The sequence below is a fragment of the Grampus griseus genome, assembly GCF_964374135.1.
Source record: "Grampus griseus genome assembly, chromosome: 7".
Taxonomy (NCBI): domain Eukaryota; kingdom Metazoa; phylum Chordata; class Mammalia; order Artiodactyla; family Delphinidae; genus Grampus; species Grampus griseus.
In genome coordinates this window covers 13,754,825-13,773,497 of record NC_139001.1, presented here as the reverse complement: position 1 = coordinate 13,773,497, position 18,673 = coordinate 13,754,825, and the positions used below count along the sequence as shown (strand labels likewise).

General features: G+C 36.2%; 1 protein-coding gene across 2 annotated transcripts in view; it reads right to left on the bottom strand.

Annotated features, from left to right (window-relative positions):
• The window catches only part of CUL3 (cullin 3), a 98,052-nt gene that overhangs the window by 42,104 nt on the left and 37,275 nt on the right, over window positions 1-18,673 (bottom strand). For both annotated transcript variants that reach the window (XM_082658367.1, XM_082658368.1), the window contains exon 3: window positions 13,471-13,584. In XM_082658367.1, coding sequence (XP_082514493.1) covers window positions 13,471-13,584 — 114 coding nt within the window. The remainder of the gene's footprint in view (window positions 1-13,470; window positions 13,585-18,673) is intronic.

Genomic DNA, 18,673 nt, shown 5'->3' with positions numbered 1-18,673 from the left:
TTGCCAAATAATAAATTTAATTGTTTTTCGCATTTTTATTGACTTACACAATATCAAATGATGTAATAACAAGAAGTACAACTAGCATAAACAGGCCTGAAAACAAATACAACTGACTCTCAGTAAGCAAAGCTCAACTGACAAGAGCAAAACAGAGAAGATACACTGAAAAGCAGTGGAACAGCACTGAGAGAACTTTGTATCCATCAGGCTGTTTCACAGCTAGAACAGAAAGTACTGTTAATTCGGGCAGGTACTGTTAAGTTTCAACTGTACGATATGCCTCTGTGACATTCAGCACATCTTGTGGGGGATATATAACATCACATACATATGATACAAGCAAACTTAACATATGTCTACTAAGACACTAACCTCTTTCTTAGGAAACCAAATGTTCTTAATTTAGGCTAAGAGAAATGTCAAAGAACCAAGTCAGATTTTATTGTTTTTGGTGAAAGGCAAATACTTTTAAGAATTACAGAACAAAAGACACATGCTATGTAATCTTCAGAGTAAACTATGAGTGTTAAAGTGAAAATTTTTTAACGTTTTCCCCTTTTGGCTTTATTGCAGTTATATGCCGTAAAATTCACTCATTTTAAGAGCATGGTTCAATAATTTACAGTAAATTTCTATATTGTGTAGTCATTGCCACAATCCAGTTCTAGAATATACTTCCATCACTCAAAAAAAAAAAAGAAATAGGAAAAAAGAAAAAGATCCCCCCAGCCCTTCCGCAGTCAATCTCCACTTCCAGCACCTCTGCTTTCTCTTTCTATACATTTCCTTTCCTGGACATTTCATATAAGTGGAATCATAGAACATGTAACCTTTTGTGTCTGATTTTTCATCAAGCGTAAAGTTGCTAAGGTTCATTAATATAACATATATTAGTATTTCATTCCTTTTTTTGGGCTGAAGTATTCCATTGTATTGGATATGCCACATTTAGCTTATCCATTTATCAGCTGATGGATATTTGGGGCTGTTTCCAGTCTACTATGAGTAATGTTGCTATGAACACTTGGGTACAATCTTCTTGTTGGACGTATGCTTTCATTTCTCTTGGATGGATTTCTATGAGTAGAAGTACTATTGAGCTATATGAAAATTGCCAAATTGTTTGTTTTCTAAAGTGGACATGTCAGTTATAGAATTCTTCCTATTATCTCTGGCTCTACCATTAGCTGGTGGTGTGACCCTGAGTAAGCCATTTACCCACTCCGGTCCTGGGTAACATAAAGGGCTGGTAAAGACAGTCTCTAAAACTCTGATTTCCTTTGAAGCTTTACTCTCTGATCAAAAATTAACATATACTAGGGATCAAGACACATTTCAATATTACTCCTTCCCTTTCTGTTATCAGTCTCCCCTGGCCTGGGTACTCTCTTCTCAATCCTAAACACAGTGATGCTATCACTACCAAAGCAGGTGCGTCTATAACCGTATTGGCCTATAATATCTGCTATCTTAAGCCCTGTGGCAAAAAGACAGAAAGAGAGCCAGGTGCAGCTGATGAGTTCTTCAGGCATAATGCATATGGAAGAGAACAATGTTTCAGAGTAAAAGAAGCCAGGTATGATGGGAACACATGGTTGGAGTATTTGAGCAATGCATAGAAAATTTACATCCATGGAGGATGACTGGGGATAAGCGAAGTACAGATGTTGTAGGATAAAAACCAAACCCTTGTCTTTTAATGTGAGACTGTCAAGGTGTATAATGATTATAATTAAATGACATAATATTAAGGAAAGCCGTTAACCCTGAAATATGATTATAGATACCAGAGAGCTAATAAATAGAGAAGGGAAAACCTGCAAACATGAGTACAGCTACTTAAATGAGTAATACCAAATAGTCATTTATATTGTTTGGTACATATGATTAATTACCATCAAGTAAAATAAAAGCTATACATACATACACCTGAGTGCTTACGTGTGCGTACATTAAACTAATGCAGGCACACATCCACAATAAACTTGTGATCTGCACATGATTATTAAAATATCTGCTGAATGAACATGCTAAATCTTCTGTTTACTGTTTATCAGCACTATCAGAAGGAATTCAGCCTGTGGGTACACAACAGCCTTTCATAATAGATTCTAACAGGAATCTCTCTTTGTTAAAAAATAAGTGGTTAATTTTATGTAATACAATATCAATTTAGCTCTAATCATTTAAATCACTGGAGGACTTTTTATTTTGTATACCTTTCTATGTGAATATTTAATGTGACCAAAAGGTAGTTTGTATGAGTCCAACATTAGTCATTTATCTACTGAAGAGAGCTCAGCAGAGATAGAAAGCTGGTGGTTGCTTCTATTTGCCTTTTGAAAGCCAAAATACAGGCATTTTAAGTATAAAATGTTCTGAAAAATCCACTTGAAAGCCTCACGTCTGATCAAACATTAGATTTACTAAAGGGATGTGAGTTTCATAACTACAGAGATAAAATTACATTTAAAATCTCTGTTTATGGTTCCCTCTTGGGAGATGCTATTCCTAGACCAAGCAAATCTTTTCCCCTTAACTGATGGCTTCAACAAGACACCTAATCCACCAAGATACCTAAATATTTAACTAATATATGAGAGATCTAACTCAGCATGCAAAAGTATTCTTAGATGTGTCAAGACACACTATGCGAAAATATAGATTTTATGAAAGCTAAACCTGTGCAAAGTCAAGGAGTGACTGTGTAAGTGGGCTAAAAAGCTTCATGACTCAGGGAGTGTTATTTAAATAAAAATAAAACAACAAAAATTTGATAATGAACCTCAAAAAATAACTCTTACTACTTTATCCACAAGAAATGGTACGGGAAATATTTTTAACCAACAGTCATTGTATCACGAAAAAGCAAACTAGGATAAATGTGTACTCGGCATAGGAATCAATGATGCACCCAAGGAAAGGACAAAATTATAAGCTCTTTCAATATCACTCATATCTAATGTCTCATTTGAACAATGTTTTCTTGTAAGATTAAACAGGTATTTGGGAAGCAAATTCTAAAACTAACCTTTGGGTTACATTCAACTCTGAACACTCAGTACTACAAATATAAATACAATAGTCCTTTGTCTCAATTATTTTTTGAGGGAGCTTGTTATAAAATTTTTGCTTCAAATACCAGCAGTTCAGTACTTTTAATACAACCACTAACGAACTAAGGGCAGTTATGGATTAGTACTCATTTATCTACACTTCCCTGCTTGATCCCACTTATGACCAATGGTAGCTATTTATTTAGGCAAAGACCACTTTTTAAATTGAAGTGAATAGCTCTGAAAGTTGTTTATCAAGCACACTGTCAAGGAGCTTAATTAAACTTAAATAATTCTTCTTTCACTTTCTTGTCCTCAAGGCAAGATCTATAACTGTTTTCGTTTATGTTTTTTTTTAAAAAAGAGACTAGAAAAGTGGCAGGAGCCCGCATGCTGCAACTATGACCCGGCACAACCAAATAAATAAAATAATTAAATAAATTTTTAAAAAATAAAAAAATTTAAATAAAAAGGGTAAATAAATAAATAAAAACAGAATTACCATATGATCTAGCAATTCTACCATCTAGGTTTATACTCAAAAGAGTCAAAAGAAGGGTTTTAAAGAAATATTCATACACCCATGTTCATAGCAGCATTATTCAAAACAGCCAAAGGGTGGAAACAAGCCAAGTGACCACTGACAGATGAATGGATAAGCAAATGTGGTATATCCATACAACTGAATATTATTCAGCCTGAAAAAGAAAGGCAATTTTTAAAATTGATGCAACATTGGTTTATAACATTACATACATTTCACATGTACAACATTATATTATGACTTCTGTATACACTACAATGTGCTCACCACCAAATGTTTAGTTTCTGTCATTATACAGCCAACCCCCTTTACCCATCTTGTGCTGCCCCCATCCCCCTTTCCCTCTGGTAACCACTAATCTGTTAAGGGAGGGAATTCAGACTCAGGCTACAACATGGATGAAACCTGAGTTGCAAAAGGACAGATACTCTATGATTCCACTTACATGAGGTAGCAAGAGTGGTCTAATACATACAGAAAGTACAATGGTGGTGACCAGGGGGTGGGGAATGGGGAGTTATCATTTAAAGGGTATCGAGTTTTAGTTTTGCAAGATGAAAATTCTGGAAATGAATGGAGGTGATGGCTGTGCAACAGTATGAATGTACTTAACACCACTGAACTAACTGTACACTTTAAAATGATTAAGATAATAAATTTTATGTTATGTGCGTTTTACAACAATTAAAACAAACGAACAAATACTGTTTAAAAGCATCAAAGAGCACCAAAAGCAACCTGGACTTGCAGGACCCGGATTCTGGAGAAAAGACAAGTATACTGAGAGGAGCCCTACATTCGCCTTCACTCGTTCCCTTGGGTCATTTGTTGTATTTGGAGGACTGGAAAAAGAGGCCAAGCAGAAAGTCACAGGTGGGCTGGCTATCAAGCAGTTAAGACTTATGAGGCAAAAGTCTGAAGAAGAGAGAAATGTAAAGAAGAGCCAGAAATTCTGCAAGCAATTTTCACTGAGATGTTTATTGACACATCACCTAAGCGTGGATGAGACACCAAAACACCAAACAGAAAGCAGCACTGGGAGACTAAAGAGCTGAACAGAGACTGTTGGCAGACTTGCAGTAGAGAGAGACAAAAGCTGGTATCTCAAGGCACCAGTAACTGTGAAGAGCAAACCAGTAAACAACTCAGGCTTTTAACTGAGACCCCAGAAGGGGTTATTTCCTGTGCGTAAAAACATGCCCTGGAAAAAAAGGCAAACTGAAAATAGATCAACCTTAACAAAGCCTAAAAGCCAGCTTCAACGAGATCATGGTGATCTTTGATCCTATGAAGGAAAACATCATCATCCAGGGCCTCCACAATTTTTCATACACAATGTTGGAAAAATTACCAGGCCTGTCCCCACACCAAAACAGAACAAGCACCCCAGGATCAAATGTCTAAAAACTAAGGGGGAAAAGCCCCAGGAAGTCAAAGTATTCTAAGACTCTGATACTATCCAGAAGTGGTTTAAAAAAAAAACTAATATAACGTAAACTATAAGTCAAGGATCTATGTTGTAATCTCTATGGTAATCCCTAAAATAATAATAATAAAAGTATATATAAATAACAGCTAATGGGGGAAGGGGATAGGATAATAAAGCATACTTGATTCACCTAAAAGGAGGAAAGAAAGCTGAAAAAAATCAAAAGAACAGATAAGACAAACAGGAAAAAAACAAAACAGGATGGCAAAAATAAACCCAAATACATCAGTAATCACATTAAATGTAAATGAATTATATGCTTCAATTTAAAAACAAAGGTTATCAGATAGGTTAAAAAGCATGTTGTTATATGGTATTTACAAGTGACACACCTTAAATATAAGGACACAAAAAGGTGGAAAGAAATGGATGAGATGAAGTTTGCCATGCAAACATTAATTGTAAGGAAGCTCATATAGTAACACTAGACAAAGTAGTCTTTAAGCAAGAAGTATTACTAGTGATAAAAAAAGATATTTCAGAAAAATAAAAAAGTCGATTCAATAGGAAGATAAAACCCTAAATTGATATTCACTTTGTAACAAAACCTCAAAATATATAAACTAAAAGAATAAACAAATCAAATCTGAAGATTTTAATATTTCTTGGTAGTTGATAGAACAAGCAGACAAAAAGTTTAGTAAGACGTGGAAGATCTGAACTTGATTAGTAAATCTGACTAACTTACAACACTTTATCCAACAATTGCAGACTGAAAAACTGAAATTAACTGAAATTAAAAACTTCTCTTCAAAGACACCACTAAGAGAAAAGGCAAGCCCAGAATGGAAGACACTACCTCACAATACATATATTATTTGACAAAGAACATTTATCCAGAACATATAAAGAACTCTCACAAATTACTAAAAAAACAAACCCCAGAAAACCCACATTTTTAAAAAAAATGGGCAAAAAAAAATTGTGTAGTTTAATTTATGTTATATATCAAGAAAAGTGTTTCTAAAAAAATTAGAAGAGGACTTTCAAATTAGTTTAAGGCTAATATCCTATCAAGTGGTTAGAATAATTGCTACCATATCTAGTATTTGTGTTGAGTTTCTAAGTGTTCTAATAATGATGGTTTTAAATAACTTCTGATGACGATTAGGTATCTAAAGCCTTAGAAAGTCACTTCTTCAATGAGAATTTTATTATCAAATTCAAAATAAAAAATGAGAAAAGAAACAATACTAAAGATTTCTAATATGTTTGATAGCTTACACCTGGATCATTGATAAAATCACTGTTCTTAAATTAGGCTTGGGAAACCAAGATTATCTGCCCAAGTGGGATGTCCACATCATAAAACTGCCCAGTGATAGAAGAAACTGGAAAAAGGAACCCAGTTGTTTAGAAGAATATAGTGTCTGATACATAATACACAGTCATTGTATACCTGCTGAATGAATGAATTTATCCACCTAAGCACAAAGGTGAATGAATGTTAGCTCAACTCTGTGTAAATAAATTATCATATATATATATGATATTACATAAAATTATCATACACACACACACACGTGTATATATATGGGGAGCAGCCCCTTTATGGACAAAAGTTTCATTTCCTTTCCTACAGCAAGATATGACTGCACCACCACAGGGCCTACCTCTGGCTGAATTAATACTTGCCTCCCTAAACTCAGTCATAGATTGCTACATAATCAGTGCACACACACAAAAACAGTTCACAGGGCATAGTAATCAAGGTGTTTATGGCTCTATTAATTTGTTTGAAAGAGGAGCTAAAATGGACGGCAAGGAAGAAATCCTAATTATCAAGCACAATACTCTTAACCTTTACAGTATTTACGATGTTGCCCTAGTTTTATTTTACATAAAGGCCTAGTACCTGGCTTTTGACCTAACCATAAAAAGATGCCAAGGTATTATACTGTCAGTCACAAATGCAAACACTAGAGCACATATGGGGAACCTGTCTTGCACAGACCTTTCTTGCAAAAGCAGTAAGTAAATATATTGAACAAGCATGAAGCTTAACAGTCCCAAAGCCACTTGATCCTATTTTCTTCTAAGATGTTATTTTGAAAACAGAGAAAGTACCAAGAAGACTCATAAGCAACCTACCTATGTTCTTCCAGAATACAGCTATTTTCAAACTTTTCTCAATGTGCAATCTAGAATACAGTAAAGACGCATGTTTTTGGAACTAAAAGTATCAAAATCTACGAGAGAAAAAACAGACTCACAAATTCTGTGATCTCCATGTTCTCATCCTGTCTTCTGATCTCCAAGGACATACAAATCCTTGGTAGCTTCAGCAAACAGCTTACATTATTTCTCTCAACTCTACTCCTTGACATCTATCACCTTTGGTAACTGCAACTTTCATAATAATGACCAATCTGACACACTCCTTACAGATGCCTAAATTTTCATCTCCCATCTTATCAGGATTCCCTTCACCCACATATTGATATGGACAAATCTTGAGACTCTTCATAGAAGACATCAGGTGTCCCTGGTATTACAGACCCTCTTTCCTCCTGCCTCTCCTCGGTTACACTTCAACTGCTCCGCATTCTAACTGGAGCTCCAGGTCTACTGATCCCTTACACCTAATACTTCTGTTTCCTGGGACCTTGTGATTCACTTGCCTGCTTATTAAACAGCACAGATCCACGATCAACAATTTTAACAATGCTACTATCTTAGAATTCTTCCCCATACCGAATAAGCCAAATTATATCAGTAGGTTTTCCTTAGTTTTTGAATATTCTTCTCTGAGACTGCTTAAGTACCTCCGAAAAAAGTATAAATGCTGCTGACTGCCTCCACTATACGAAATTTGTGCCAGCTTACCCTAAATTATCTCCTCACAATTACAGATGATCCACTTAGTTATTTATAGATAGTTGACCCCAGCACAGGGGATATTCCAAACTTCCTCCATGTGTTAGTTTCCTATCATTGCTGAAGAAATTACCACAACTTTAGTACCTTACTTATTCTCTAACAGTTCTACAGTTGAGAAGACTGAAAACAGTTTCACTAGGATAATCAAGATGTCGACAGGGCTGGTTCTTTCTGGAGGCTCTGAGGGGGAAATCCACTTCCTTGTCTTTTTCAGCTTCCAGTAGCCACCTGTATTCCCTGGCTATAGCCCCTTTTCCATCTTCAAAGCATTATCACTCCAATCTGTCTCTGTCATCATACTGACTTCTCTTACTCTGACCCTCCTGCAACCCTCTTATAAAGACCCTGCACTTCTACTGGGCCCACCAGGATAACCTAGGAAAACATCATCTCATGATCCTCAACCTAATCACACCTGCAAAGTTCCTTCTGCCATATAAGGTAACAATCCCTAGGTTCCAGAGGTTAGTCATGGGCATATCTGGGGGTCCATTACTCAGTCTACCACACTCCTCAACACCTGACATGCTTCTGTCACCCGTAACTGATGGTCCCACCTTCTACTTTATTAAGGAGACCAAGAGCATCAGAAGAGTTCCTCAGCTTCTTTCCTCTTCACAAAGTTGTTGCTACATTCCACTTCACCTCTTCACCCACCATCCTTGATGACTTCCCATATAGCTCAAAGAAGCAGTGACCCTTCTTTCCTGGGTCAACTCTCCACCCCAGGACTTTGAATTTATAGCCTCTAGTCTTTAAGGATAACCTGCAATAGTACTATACCTTTGTTATTTGTGAAAATGACTGGGAATATAGATAAATTCAAGTAAAAACATGAAAATATCTTTGACAATAACCAGAGTTTTATGCAGAAAATTCCTCTATTAACCTTCTATTAGCCTACATATCACAATAGTAAATGCTTTCCTATATCTTTTGACATTAATTCTAATTGCTCAAAAGTAACCTACAGAATACCATCCATAAATTTAACTCTCCCTTGTTATTGTATTCATTTTATAGTTTAAGCGGGGGAGGGAAATGAACTGAATATAAATATACCTGTGGATTATTTTGATAATTAAAGCGATTATATAACCTATAACACATTTTCTCCATAAAATAATCAGCTCTTTCCCCAATCATTAATCTTTTAAACAATTAAAAAATTGAAAAGGAAACTTATACTAAGTAGGCTCAAACCAATCTTATAAGTTTAACATGTTAACTTTTCTTAAAGAAGAGAATGAATTAAAAATAAGAAACAAAGCAGAGATTACAAACTCCAGCGCCTTCACGGGCAAAATACATAATGCAAGTCTCAAATGTTAGAAAGGGGTATAGATCACATGTTCCATCTAGAGACATGTACACTTTTCTTTCTGGAACGCTGAACCTGCCAACAACAAAGTGAGTGCGGACAAATTGTGACCAACGGCTGCCTCCACATAACCTGTGATTGATTCCATTTCCACTTTCAAGAGTCAGTGTGTCCCATGCTATCTATATACACTGAGGCTCACACAGGGCATTTTAGATACAGACACCTCCTTGTCAGAGAGAAAGTCAGCTAGCTGAGTAGGAGGGAGGTGGGAAGACAGTGTAGCATCTTCTCTCCTCCCTCTGAGCCTGAGATCTGAAGTTCCAACAGTTAGAGCCAGAATTCATAGTAAAGAGAAATCTGTCTAGAAACCTGCACACCTCAGGTGTATGTCTTATCTAGCAGGTAAAGTGATCTGATAAGTCTGATTGAGGGTAAAAATCTTCACAGAAAATAACAGATGTCAACAGAAAATTTTTTTTGATCTTTGGAAAATTAAAAGCATTTATTTATCTTGACTGAAGTACTGGTTACAATGGAGCATACATGTGTCAAAAATAACTTTATATACTTCAGTTTTGCACGTTTCAATGTATATAAATTTTACCTTAATTTTTAAAAGCACTTATTTAACTAAGCCCAGAATACTACACATAAAAAGGAAAAATAAAGAGAATGAAGGATGAAGGAAGTCTACCTTATAGAACATGAACCTTATAGAACCTTATCAACACTTAAATTTCTTCCTGCATCTATAATTGCATATTTTAATGAGCATTTTGAAAAAAAGCATGATATATTTAAAAATGTGTATATTAATTCAAAGATGTATGTGAGTGCCTTGTTTGTGCAGGGAGTTGTGCTAGGTGTTGGAGGCACAGTGGTGACACAGACATTCCCCCCCAATAAAGTTCAGTCTAGTGAGGAAACGAGGCACTAAACAGTTGTTAATAATGATAAATGCTACAAAAGGAGTACCGAGTACAGTGAGAGCAGCTGGTGCCAGTGTGCAGTACACAGCATGAGTCAGGGAAAGCTTACCAGAAATTTAAGCTAAGACTTGAAGGATAAGTAGGCAAAAAAATCACATAAAAATCACATAAACATTCTGGAAACATATCCAGACAGCAGACGTGTGAAAATCCCGAGATGAGAGAGAAGGACTTCAGCAGGGCAGTAACATAATCATGTGCTTTAAAGTAATAATTCTAGAGCAGTATGAAAAAGAGAATAGAGGGGAGCATAGTGAATACTATATGACTAGTTACTAAGAAATGAAGGTGCTTTGGTCTTAGGTACTAGATATGAAAACAGAGAAATTTCAGGTTCTAGAAATACATGATGTAGGGAGAGAGGGAGAAGAAACTAACAAGAATAATTCCCAGGTTTCTGTCACGATCAGATGGAATGACACTGATTATGAGCTCATTTGGAAACGCCAAGTTTGAAGTACCTCTCAGACAATGAAGGGAGCCACCAACTAGATAAATGAATTTACGAGTCTGAAGCTCAGAGAATGAGGCTGGAGACATAATGTGGGAATCACCTGAACAGAGGCACAACAGAGAGCTAAGGTAAGCAAATAACAGGTACCAGGAGAAGGAAGCCTAGGACTAAGCCCCAAGAATGCCTCTCTTTTAAAGGGCAGAGGAGAAGGAAGAGTGACTGAGAAGAAACAGAAAGGCAGGAGGCATACCAAGGGAGTGTTTGGTCACAGAAATTAAGAACCCAACGTGTTAGAAGACGAAAAGGTAGTCAACTGTGCCAATGCTGCTGGAAAAGTCAAGGAGCATGAGGATTAGCAGTGAGCTTTGCTGTCAGAGATGCGCAGGCGCGGTGATCCTAGTTAAGAGCGAGAATGAATAGAAGAGTTGAGATAGAAGCGTGACTAAAACATATTCAAAATGAATAAAAGATGAGAAAAAAGAGATAGCAAGTGTCAACATTTCCTATGAGACATTTAGCTGTGCATGGCAATGAGAGACCCTGGGAAGCAGTGCAGGGGTCCAACTGAAAATGTAGTGGGATTTTATTTTGAGGATGCCAGTGACCTGAATGTGTCTAATGCTGATGAGTAAGACCAGTAAAAAGGCAGAACCTGAAAATAATTCTGTTTTTTGACAAAGCAGAAAGAAATGAGATTCTTAGCACAAGTGAAGAAATGGCATTTGATAGGTGAGGAAACACTGCCCTCCATTAAAATGGGAGGGGAAAAGAGAAACACAAAAGGGGAGAAAATATAGGGAAACCTGTAGATTCAGAGGCAAGAGATGAACCCAGCTTCCACCTGATGCTTTCTCCTTCTCTCTGAGAGGCAGAGGGCAAGACTGTTTATTAAGAGTAAGGGGACCAGCAGGATAGCTGGAGGTTTGAAGAGAAATAACTCTTTCAAAGTGGCGGAATGAGCTGAATAGAGAAGAGTGAGACTACTGAGCAGTGTGGAGGGCTGACTAGAGGTTTGTGAAAATGCCACAAATAGTGGCACTGAGCTACCCTGTGTGAGGTTTCCCAAGTGGGGTTTCTACCAGCAGAAGCCCAGGAAAGGCAAGTTGCTGGGTTTATCTAGGGTTGTGGTACTACCAGCTGGGTTTGATGAAAAGATGATGGAAAATATTAATACTAGTTAATTTTTACTGAGCACATTACTATAGTCCAGGCCATACAGGTGCTTCATATGAAAGGCTCCTTTAAGCCTCATGGCCACTCTACCCAATTAGCACAATATTATTTTCATTTTATAAATGAGGAAGCTGAGGAATGATATGGTCACGTAACAGCCAGGATTCAAGGTCTGAGATTTCATTTGCCCCCCAACCAACAAAAAAAGTGGTATGTGTGTGTGCTGAAATAAAACAGAAATTTAAAAAATCGCATGGTATAAAAAGTATATAAATAATTTTAAAATACTCCTTTTATCAACAGAGTGATGGACCATGAAATCACAAGTAATTTTCTATCTCAGTGTTTGTATTTAAAGATTCACCAAATCCAAAACTTAAGGAGGACAGCAGTAAGTTAACTTATTTCACATTTAAATCCCAGACAATGTATGTTTTCACATGCTATCACATTTACCTCAAAATGTCAACATAAAATGAATCTATACCCTGAAGAGGAAAATGAGGTTCAGAAAGGCTAAATAACTTAAGTGTTTTATCAAAACCCTGAAAAATGAAGTAGCTTCTCCTTGACCCTCTTGCCACTAAGCCCTATAAAACCTGGGGTAATAGGCCTGATTGAATTCACTCAGCAGAACAAAAAACTTTACAGCTGTTTGCTCTCATTGGAAATTCTTTCCAAACACTGCTTTATTCTACCAAGTAAAAGAAACCAGGACACGCTCTCACCATTACACTAATAATCAAAACTAAAGAAACTGAAAATAAAAATTCGAAAAGCAGAGAGTAAAATCTTAGAAGAAAATCATTACGTCCAATTCTCAAACATAAACAATGAAGTACGTTACTGGGCTTGATGATTTTGCAGACACAATAATTAAGCTTGACGAATCTTAATAATCATTCTAAAGTTAAAAAAACCTGAGAGTTTAATCTCCTTGAAAGCTATTAAACAGCCTACCTCAGGTCCATGTTTTCCAAATTGTTTTAATGAACAAGATATTTTTCTTGAATGATAATAAAACAGTAATACTAGGTGAAAAAGGCAATACATATCTGAAGAATTTATATATACACTGCAAGGACTTACAGTCCTTGTAAGACTGGGAGAGATTTATCATTAGGAGTGGTAGATGGCAGCTATTACAAAAATATTTGTATTAATATGACATCCCCTGTAACTGAGGATATAAGGACATTAGGGTTTAAAAACTTGCAAGAGAATGAATATTTCATCTCTCATGTTGTCACTCAATCACCCTTACTCAAGAAGAGACAGACTTTTCAGTATTTCACATATTGAAGCATAAGTGCTAGATATTTAGAAAAATATTAAATCTTTCCCTTTCAGTTTTCCATTCTAATCATTAAGTATAGGAGCAACTAAGATTTTACTCATATAAGCTAAGGTTGGCCCTTATGAAGGAAATAGTATTTTAAAAAAAAAGAAAAGAAAAAAGCTTTCCACACTGAGTTGTACCATCCAAATAAATGTGACAGAAAAAAGACAGTGTTTTGAAATGCTTAACTTAAAGGAAAAACAACAAAGCTCTACTTACCATATACATTAGTATGTCTCTAATCATCACCATAGCTGTCTGATGATCGTTCCAAGCTTGATTTAGTGTTTGAAGAAAGTTGTTATTCAATGAATTTAGTACATCTTCTCGCACCTATTAACAGAAAACTTCATTAGTTTCTTTATACACAAGCACGCGCGCACTCATATGTATACATGCACATATCTGTTCAACAAAATAATGAAGTGGAATCTTCGATTTTAGAACAAAGAAACATGTTACAGACCAGTAGAAATATTTTAAGCTATAATACAACCTATATACAGATAACTAACAAATGTGTTTTGTATAGTCCAGACCCTTCTCTTGACCTCCAGAATCATAAAGCAACCTCTTGGGCATTTCTCAACCCGCCAATGACTTAACCTCACTGTCAGCATAAAATCCTAAATACTTTATAAAGGAACCACAAAGGCCCCACAGAACTGGCCCCAGGCTATTGCTCCAATTAAATTTCCTACTACACTTCCCCTCCCCCATCTTTGAAGAATGGTCGAAAACACTGATTTTGGAGTCAAACTACCTGGGCTTGAATCCCAGCTCGCTGACTAGCTGTGCAACCTTGGGTAAAGTATTTAATCTCTGTGCTTCAGTTTCCTCAAATCTGAAATAGTATCCATTTTATAGGATGGTTTTAAGGACTGAATTACCACTAGTAATACAGGTAGAACAGTGTCTGGCACTCAGTAAACACTCAGTGAGCATAAACCATTAACTTAATGCACTACAGCTACCATGGAGCTGCATACAGCAAATGTGCTCTGCCATCTCCTCTGTGCTGGTTCACATACCTCACTCTCTGCCTTTTTTTCTGCACAAGTTTCACCTCCACAAAAAGGTCTTCCCTGACATCCTATTTCAATAACGTCTATCTCTATTCCTTTACCCTACACTTTATTTTTCCTCAAGTACTCATCACTAATTACTAGTATATTACATATTTATGTTTATTATTTCTCCTACTAAAATGTAAGCTCCACGGTAGCAGGGGGTCTGTCTTTCCCATGTGTACCTTCCACATCTAGAACAGTGCCTGGCATATCAAAGACCCTTTATTTCATCCCCACCCTCCAATACCATGATCCACGTCCAACAAGGTAAGCTCTTTCAGGATATCTGCCTTTGCACATAAAGTTCCTTTCAGTCTGAAATGCCTTCCTAATGCAATCCTGATAAGAATTCAGGAATTTCACAGTCCACAAGCATACTGACACCTTCTCCAATATGAGCTTACTGACCACTACTTCTTCCTGCTATGCTATCAGTCCAACTGAAAGGTTATTTGACTAGGAAATAGAATCTAGACTCTGGTTCTAGCTTTGTCATGAAAAAGTAGTGTGTCTGTCCTCCAAGTTCCTACAACACTTTGGGACTATACTGCCAACCTATGCAGTTATTCAAATCCAACCAATCCTCCATGGTCTAGCTCAACTCTCAATAACTCCAGCTTAAAGTGACATCTTCTATCTCTAAACATTCTTTACCACAGAAAATCTGCAGTAGTGGTTCAACTTTTTCAGGTTGGGGAGAATCTGAAGTCATCATGTTCTCTGAGAAACAAATTATTTAATATGTGTGTTGAGATATATAGACACCTGTAAACCCATATTATAGATACATGTAAATAAAATGTCACTGTGTATTAGAACTAGAATAAAGTGGTTCGAAGTGCCAAAGATTAAAAAAAAAATACACAAAACACATTACTCTCAACCCACAGGAGAGTAAGCTGAAGTTGTGAAAACTATATATTTTCTTATTTATAGAGGAAAAGAAGTCAGTGAGAGATTTTAGTGATGGGACAATAAATCTATTCTACTGAGCATACGGTATGAAAACCACTAGCCTATACCACATAATTCAGAATGTTATTACATAATCTTTGGTTCACAGACTCAGCTCCTTGACTTCAAATATATCACCCAGAGATTACTCCATAAATATGCTGACTACATCAAAAGTGATAAACATCCACGTCAGTTAGTTGACAGTACTGTGTTAAACAAACACTTTCATGCAAAGTGGTAATATACCAATTATTTCAACTCATTAAGTCTACCACTCATCATACGCAAGTTCCAAAGGTAGCTAACGCTAAAAACAAAAACACAGCAAGTTGCAAATGTACCTATTTACAAAATTCTTCAACCTTCACATTCTCTCACTGAACCACTAAACTTTGAGTAGCAATTAAATCAAAATCATGACAATACTAGAGAAACTGTACTACATAACAAAGATTAAATTATATCTTCCAAACACCATAATATCTAGGAATTAATTATTTGTAAGGACTTAAGTGAACTTCTATATACCCTCTTTGTTATAAAATCAAGTTATACGTTAACTGTATTAAAGTCACCCTGATTTTGGAATGCAAGAATATGCTTGGTATATTTGTTGGATAAATGAAAAATTTACCAATTAAATTTTAAAAGTTATAAAATAAGGCATATTTTCTAAAATCAATGATTTATACACTAAAACATAGCAACAAGTGTAAGATACCTGCCTTTCAACAAAATTAAAATGCGATCAACTAGCACAATGTGTCATAAATGATAAAATTGCTTTATTTGCATTATACTTCAAAAAATCATGCTGACAAATCAGTAACAGTGAATTTTACTTAGCAGAAAATAAGCTGTTATAAACTGTTAATTTTGTTATATTTATTTTTGAAAGATTACACACACGGACAGGACTGAAAGATGAAAGATAAATACCCTTAGGCACACTTGCTGCAACTATCTCTTAATTATTCAGATCACTTTATGAGCAAAAAACTATTCCTCTAAAACTGCCCCAAACAACTATTCCTCTAAAACTGCCCCAGAAAAATATCTTCATACTCTGATACATGAAAAGTGAATGCATATTTGTTCAAACATATACAACAAAATGGTAGGAATGAGGTGAAAATTCAATCTTTATGAAGATCAAAACAGGCTTTTCAAAAGAAGATTAAGTTGGCATATAAAGCAAAATACACATAAAGTGAAAAAAAGATTTAACCTTTATTTTACAAATTATTAACATAACAATACAGAAAACTTGAAATAGAAAGTGGGAACTGTGTGTTGTAACATGATTAATCTTTGCACCAGCAAAGGCAACCCTGATGTAGAGGTGGTACCAGAACCAAATGGACCTGCAGATCAAGTACGACCAGCATCATTACTTGAGAAAATCTACATGAAGATTACCCAGATAAAGAACTGGAATTTGAAGAGTGAAACGATGAAGAACCATGGAAGTTGAGAGCAGGATGGACCAGCTGTGACAAAGAGGATAAACGAGTAGCTGAAAACTGATGGCTATGCAAGACATCTAGCCTTGCAAAGGATAAAGCAAGACACGGTAATTTAAAACAGTAGATCACAAACTTGGCAAAGAAATAGAATCCCATGGAGACTAATAGATTTCAATCAAGAGAATGAGAAGACACAGAATGGGAGAAAATATTAACAAAAGACACACACATCTGAAAAAGGACTGTAATCCAAAATACACAAAGAATTCATAAAACTCGACAATAAGAAAACAAACAACCCAATTTTAAAAACTGGCAAAAGACCTGGACACCTCACCAAAACGATATCCAGATGGCAAATAAGCATATAAAAAGATGTTCAACATCTGACCGGTAAGGAACTGCAAATTAAAATAACAATGGGATACCACTACACATCTATTAGAATGGCCAAAACCCAAAACGACATCACCAAATCTGGTGAGGATGCAGAGCGAGAGGCACTCTCAATCAGTGTTGGTAGGAATGCAAAATGGTAACAGTCACTTTGGAAGAGATTTTGGCAGCTTCTTACAAAACCAGACATACTCTTACTATATGATACAGAAAATTATGCACCCTGGAATAAATACCAAAGGAGTTGACAATTTATGTCCACATAAAACCCCCCACACTGATGTTTACAGCAGCTTTATTCATAACTGCCAAAAGTTAGAAGCAACCAAGATGTCCCTCAGTAGCTGAATAAATAAACTGTGGTACATCCAGACAGTGGAGTATCATTCAGCACTAGAAAGAAATAAGCTATCAAGCCATGAAAAGACACACAGGAACCTTAAGTACATAGTACGAAATGAAAGAAGACAATCTGAAAAGGCTACGTACCATATGATTCCAACCATATGACATTCTTGAAAAGGAAAAACTAAAGAAACTGTAAAAAAGATCAGTGGTTGCTAGGGATTAGGGTGGAACAGAAATGAACAGGCAGAGCACAGGATTTTTACGGCAGTGAAAATATTCTGTATGGTACTATAATAGTATTTCATTACACATTTGTCAAAATGCATAGAATAAACACCACCAAGAATGACCCTCTAGGGCTTCCCTGGTGGCACAGTGGTTGAGAGTCCGCCTGCCGATGCAGGGGACACGGGTTCGTGCCCTGGTCCGGGAAGATCCCACATCCCGCGGAGCGGCTGGGCCCGTGAGCCATGGCCGCTGAGCCTGCACGTCCGGAGCCTGTGCTCCACAATGGGAGAGGCCACAACAATGAGAGGCCCGTGTACCACGCAAAAAAAAAAAAAAGAAAGAATTACCCTCTAATGTAAACTATGGACTTTGGGTGATAATGGTATGTCAGTGTAGGTTCATTATTTTAACAAATGTGCCACTCTGGTATGGGATGCTTATAGTAGGGGAGGCTGTACATGTGTCAGGGGGCATATAGGAAATCTCTGTACCTTCTGCTCAATTTTGCTGTGAATCAAAAACTGCTCTAAAAATAAAGTCTATTAAAAAAAATTGGGGGGGCCCACCAATTTACTGATCTAAAAATCACTGATCAAAAGAAAGAGAATCTGGGTATTTTTCTTTTTAAAGCTACCCCAATGATTCTGATACAATAGCCAGGATTAGGAAACCACTGACTTAAAAGAGCCACACTAGCCATTTCTGTTCCTTCCCTTTGCAGAATTTCCTCAATATGAATATTTTTTATATAGTTATAATAATAATCATACTGATGTGGTTCTGAGTCCTGATATTTTTAAGCCATCCATTAACATTCAACATTAAACTTTACTTTAGGAGAAAAGTTTCTAGCTATATCATTTCATTTCCAAAGCACTGTAATAATTCCAAGAAAAAGGGTATAGCAGAATGAAATGTAAGAAAAATACAATGTCATCTGAGATTTAAGCAATTTCC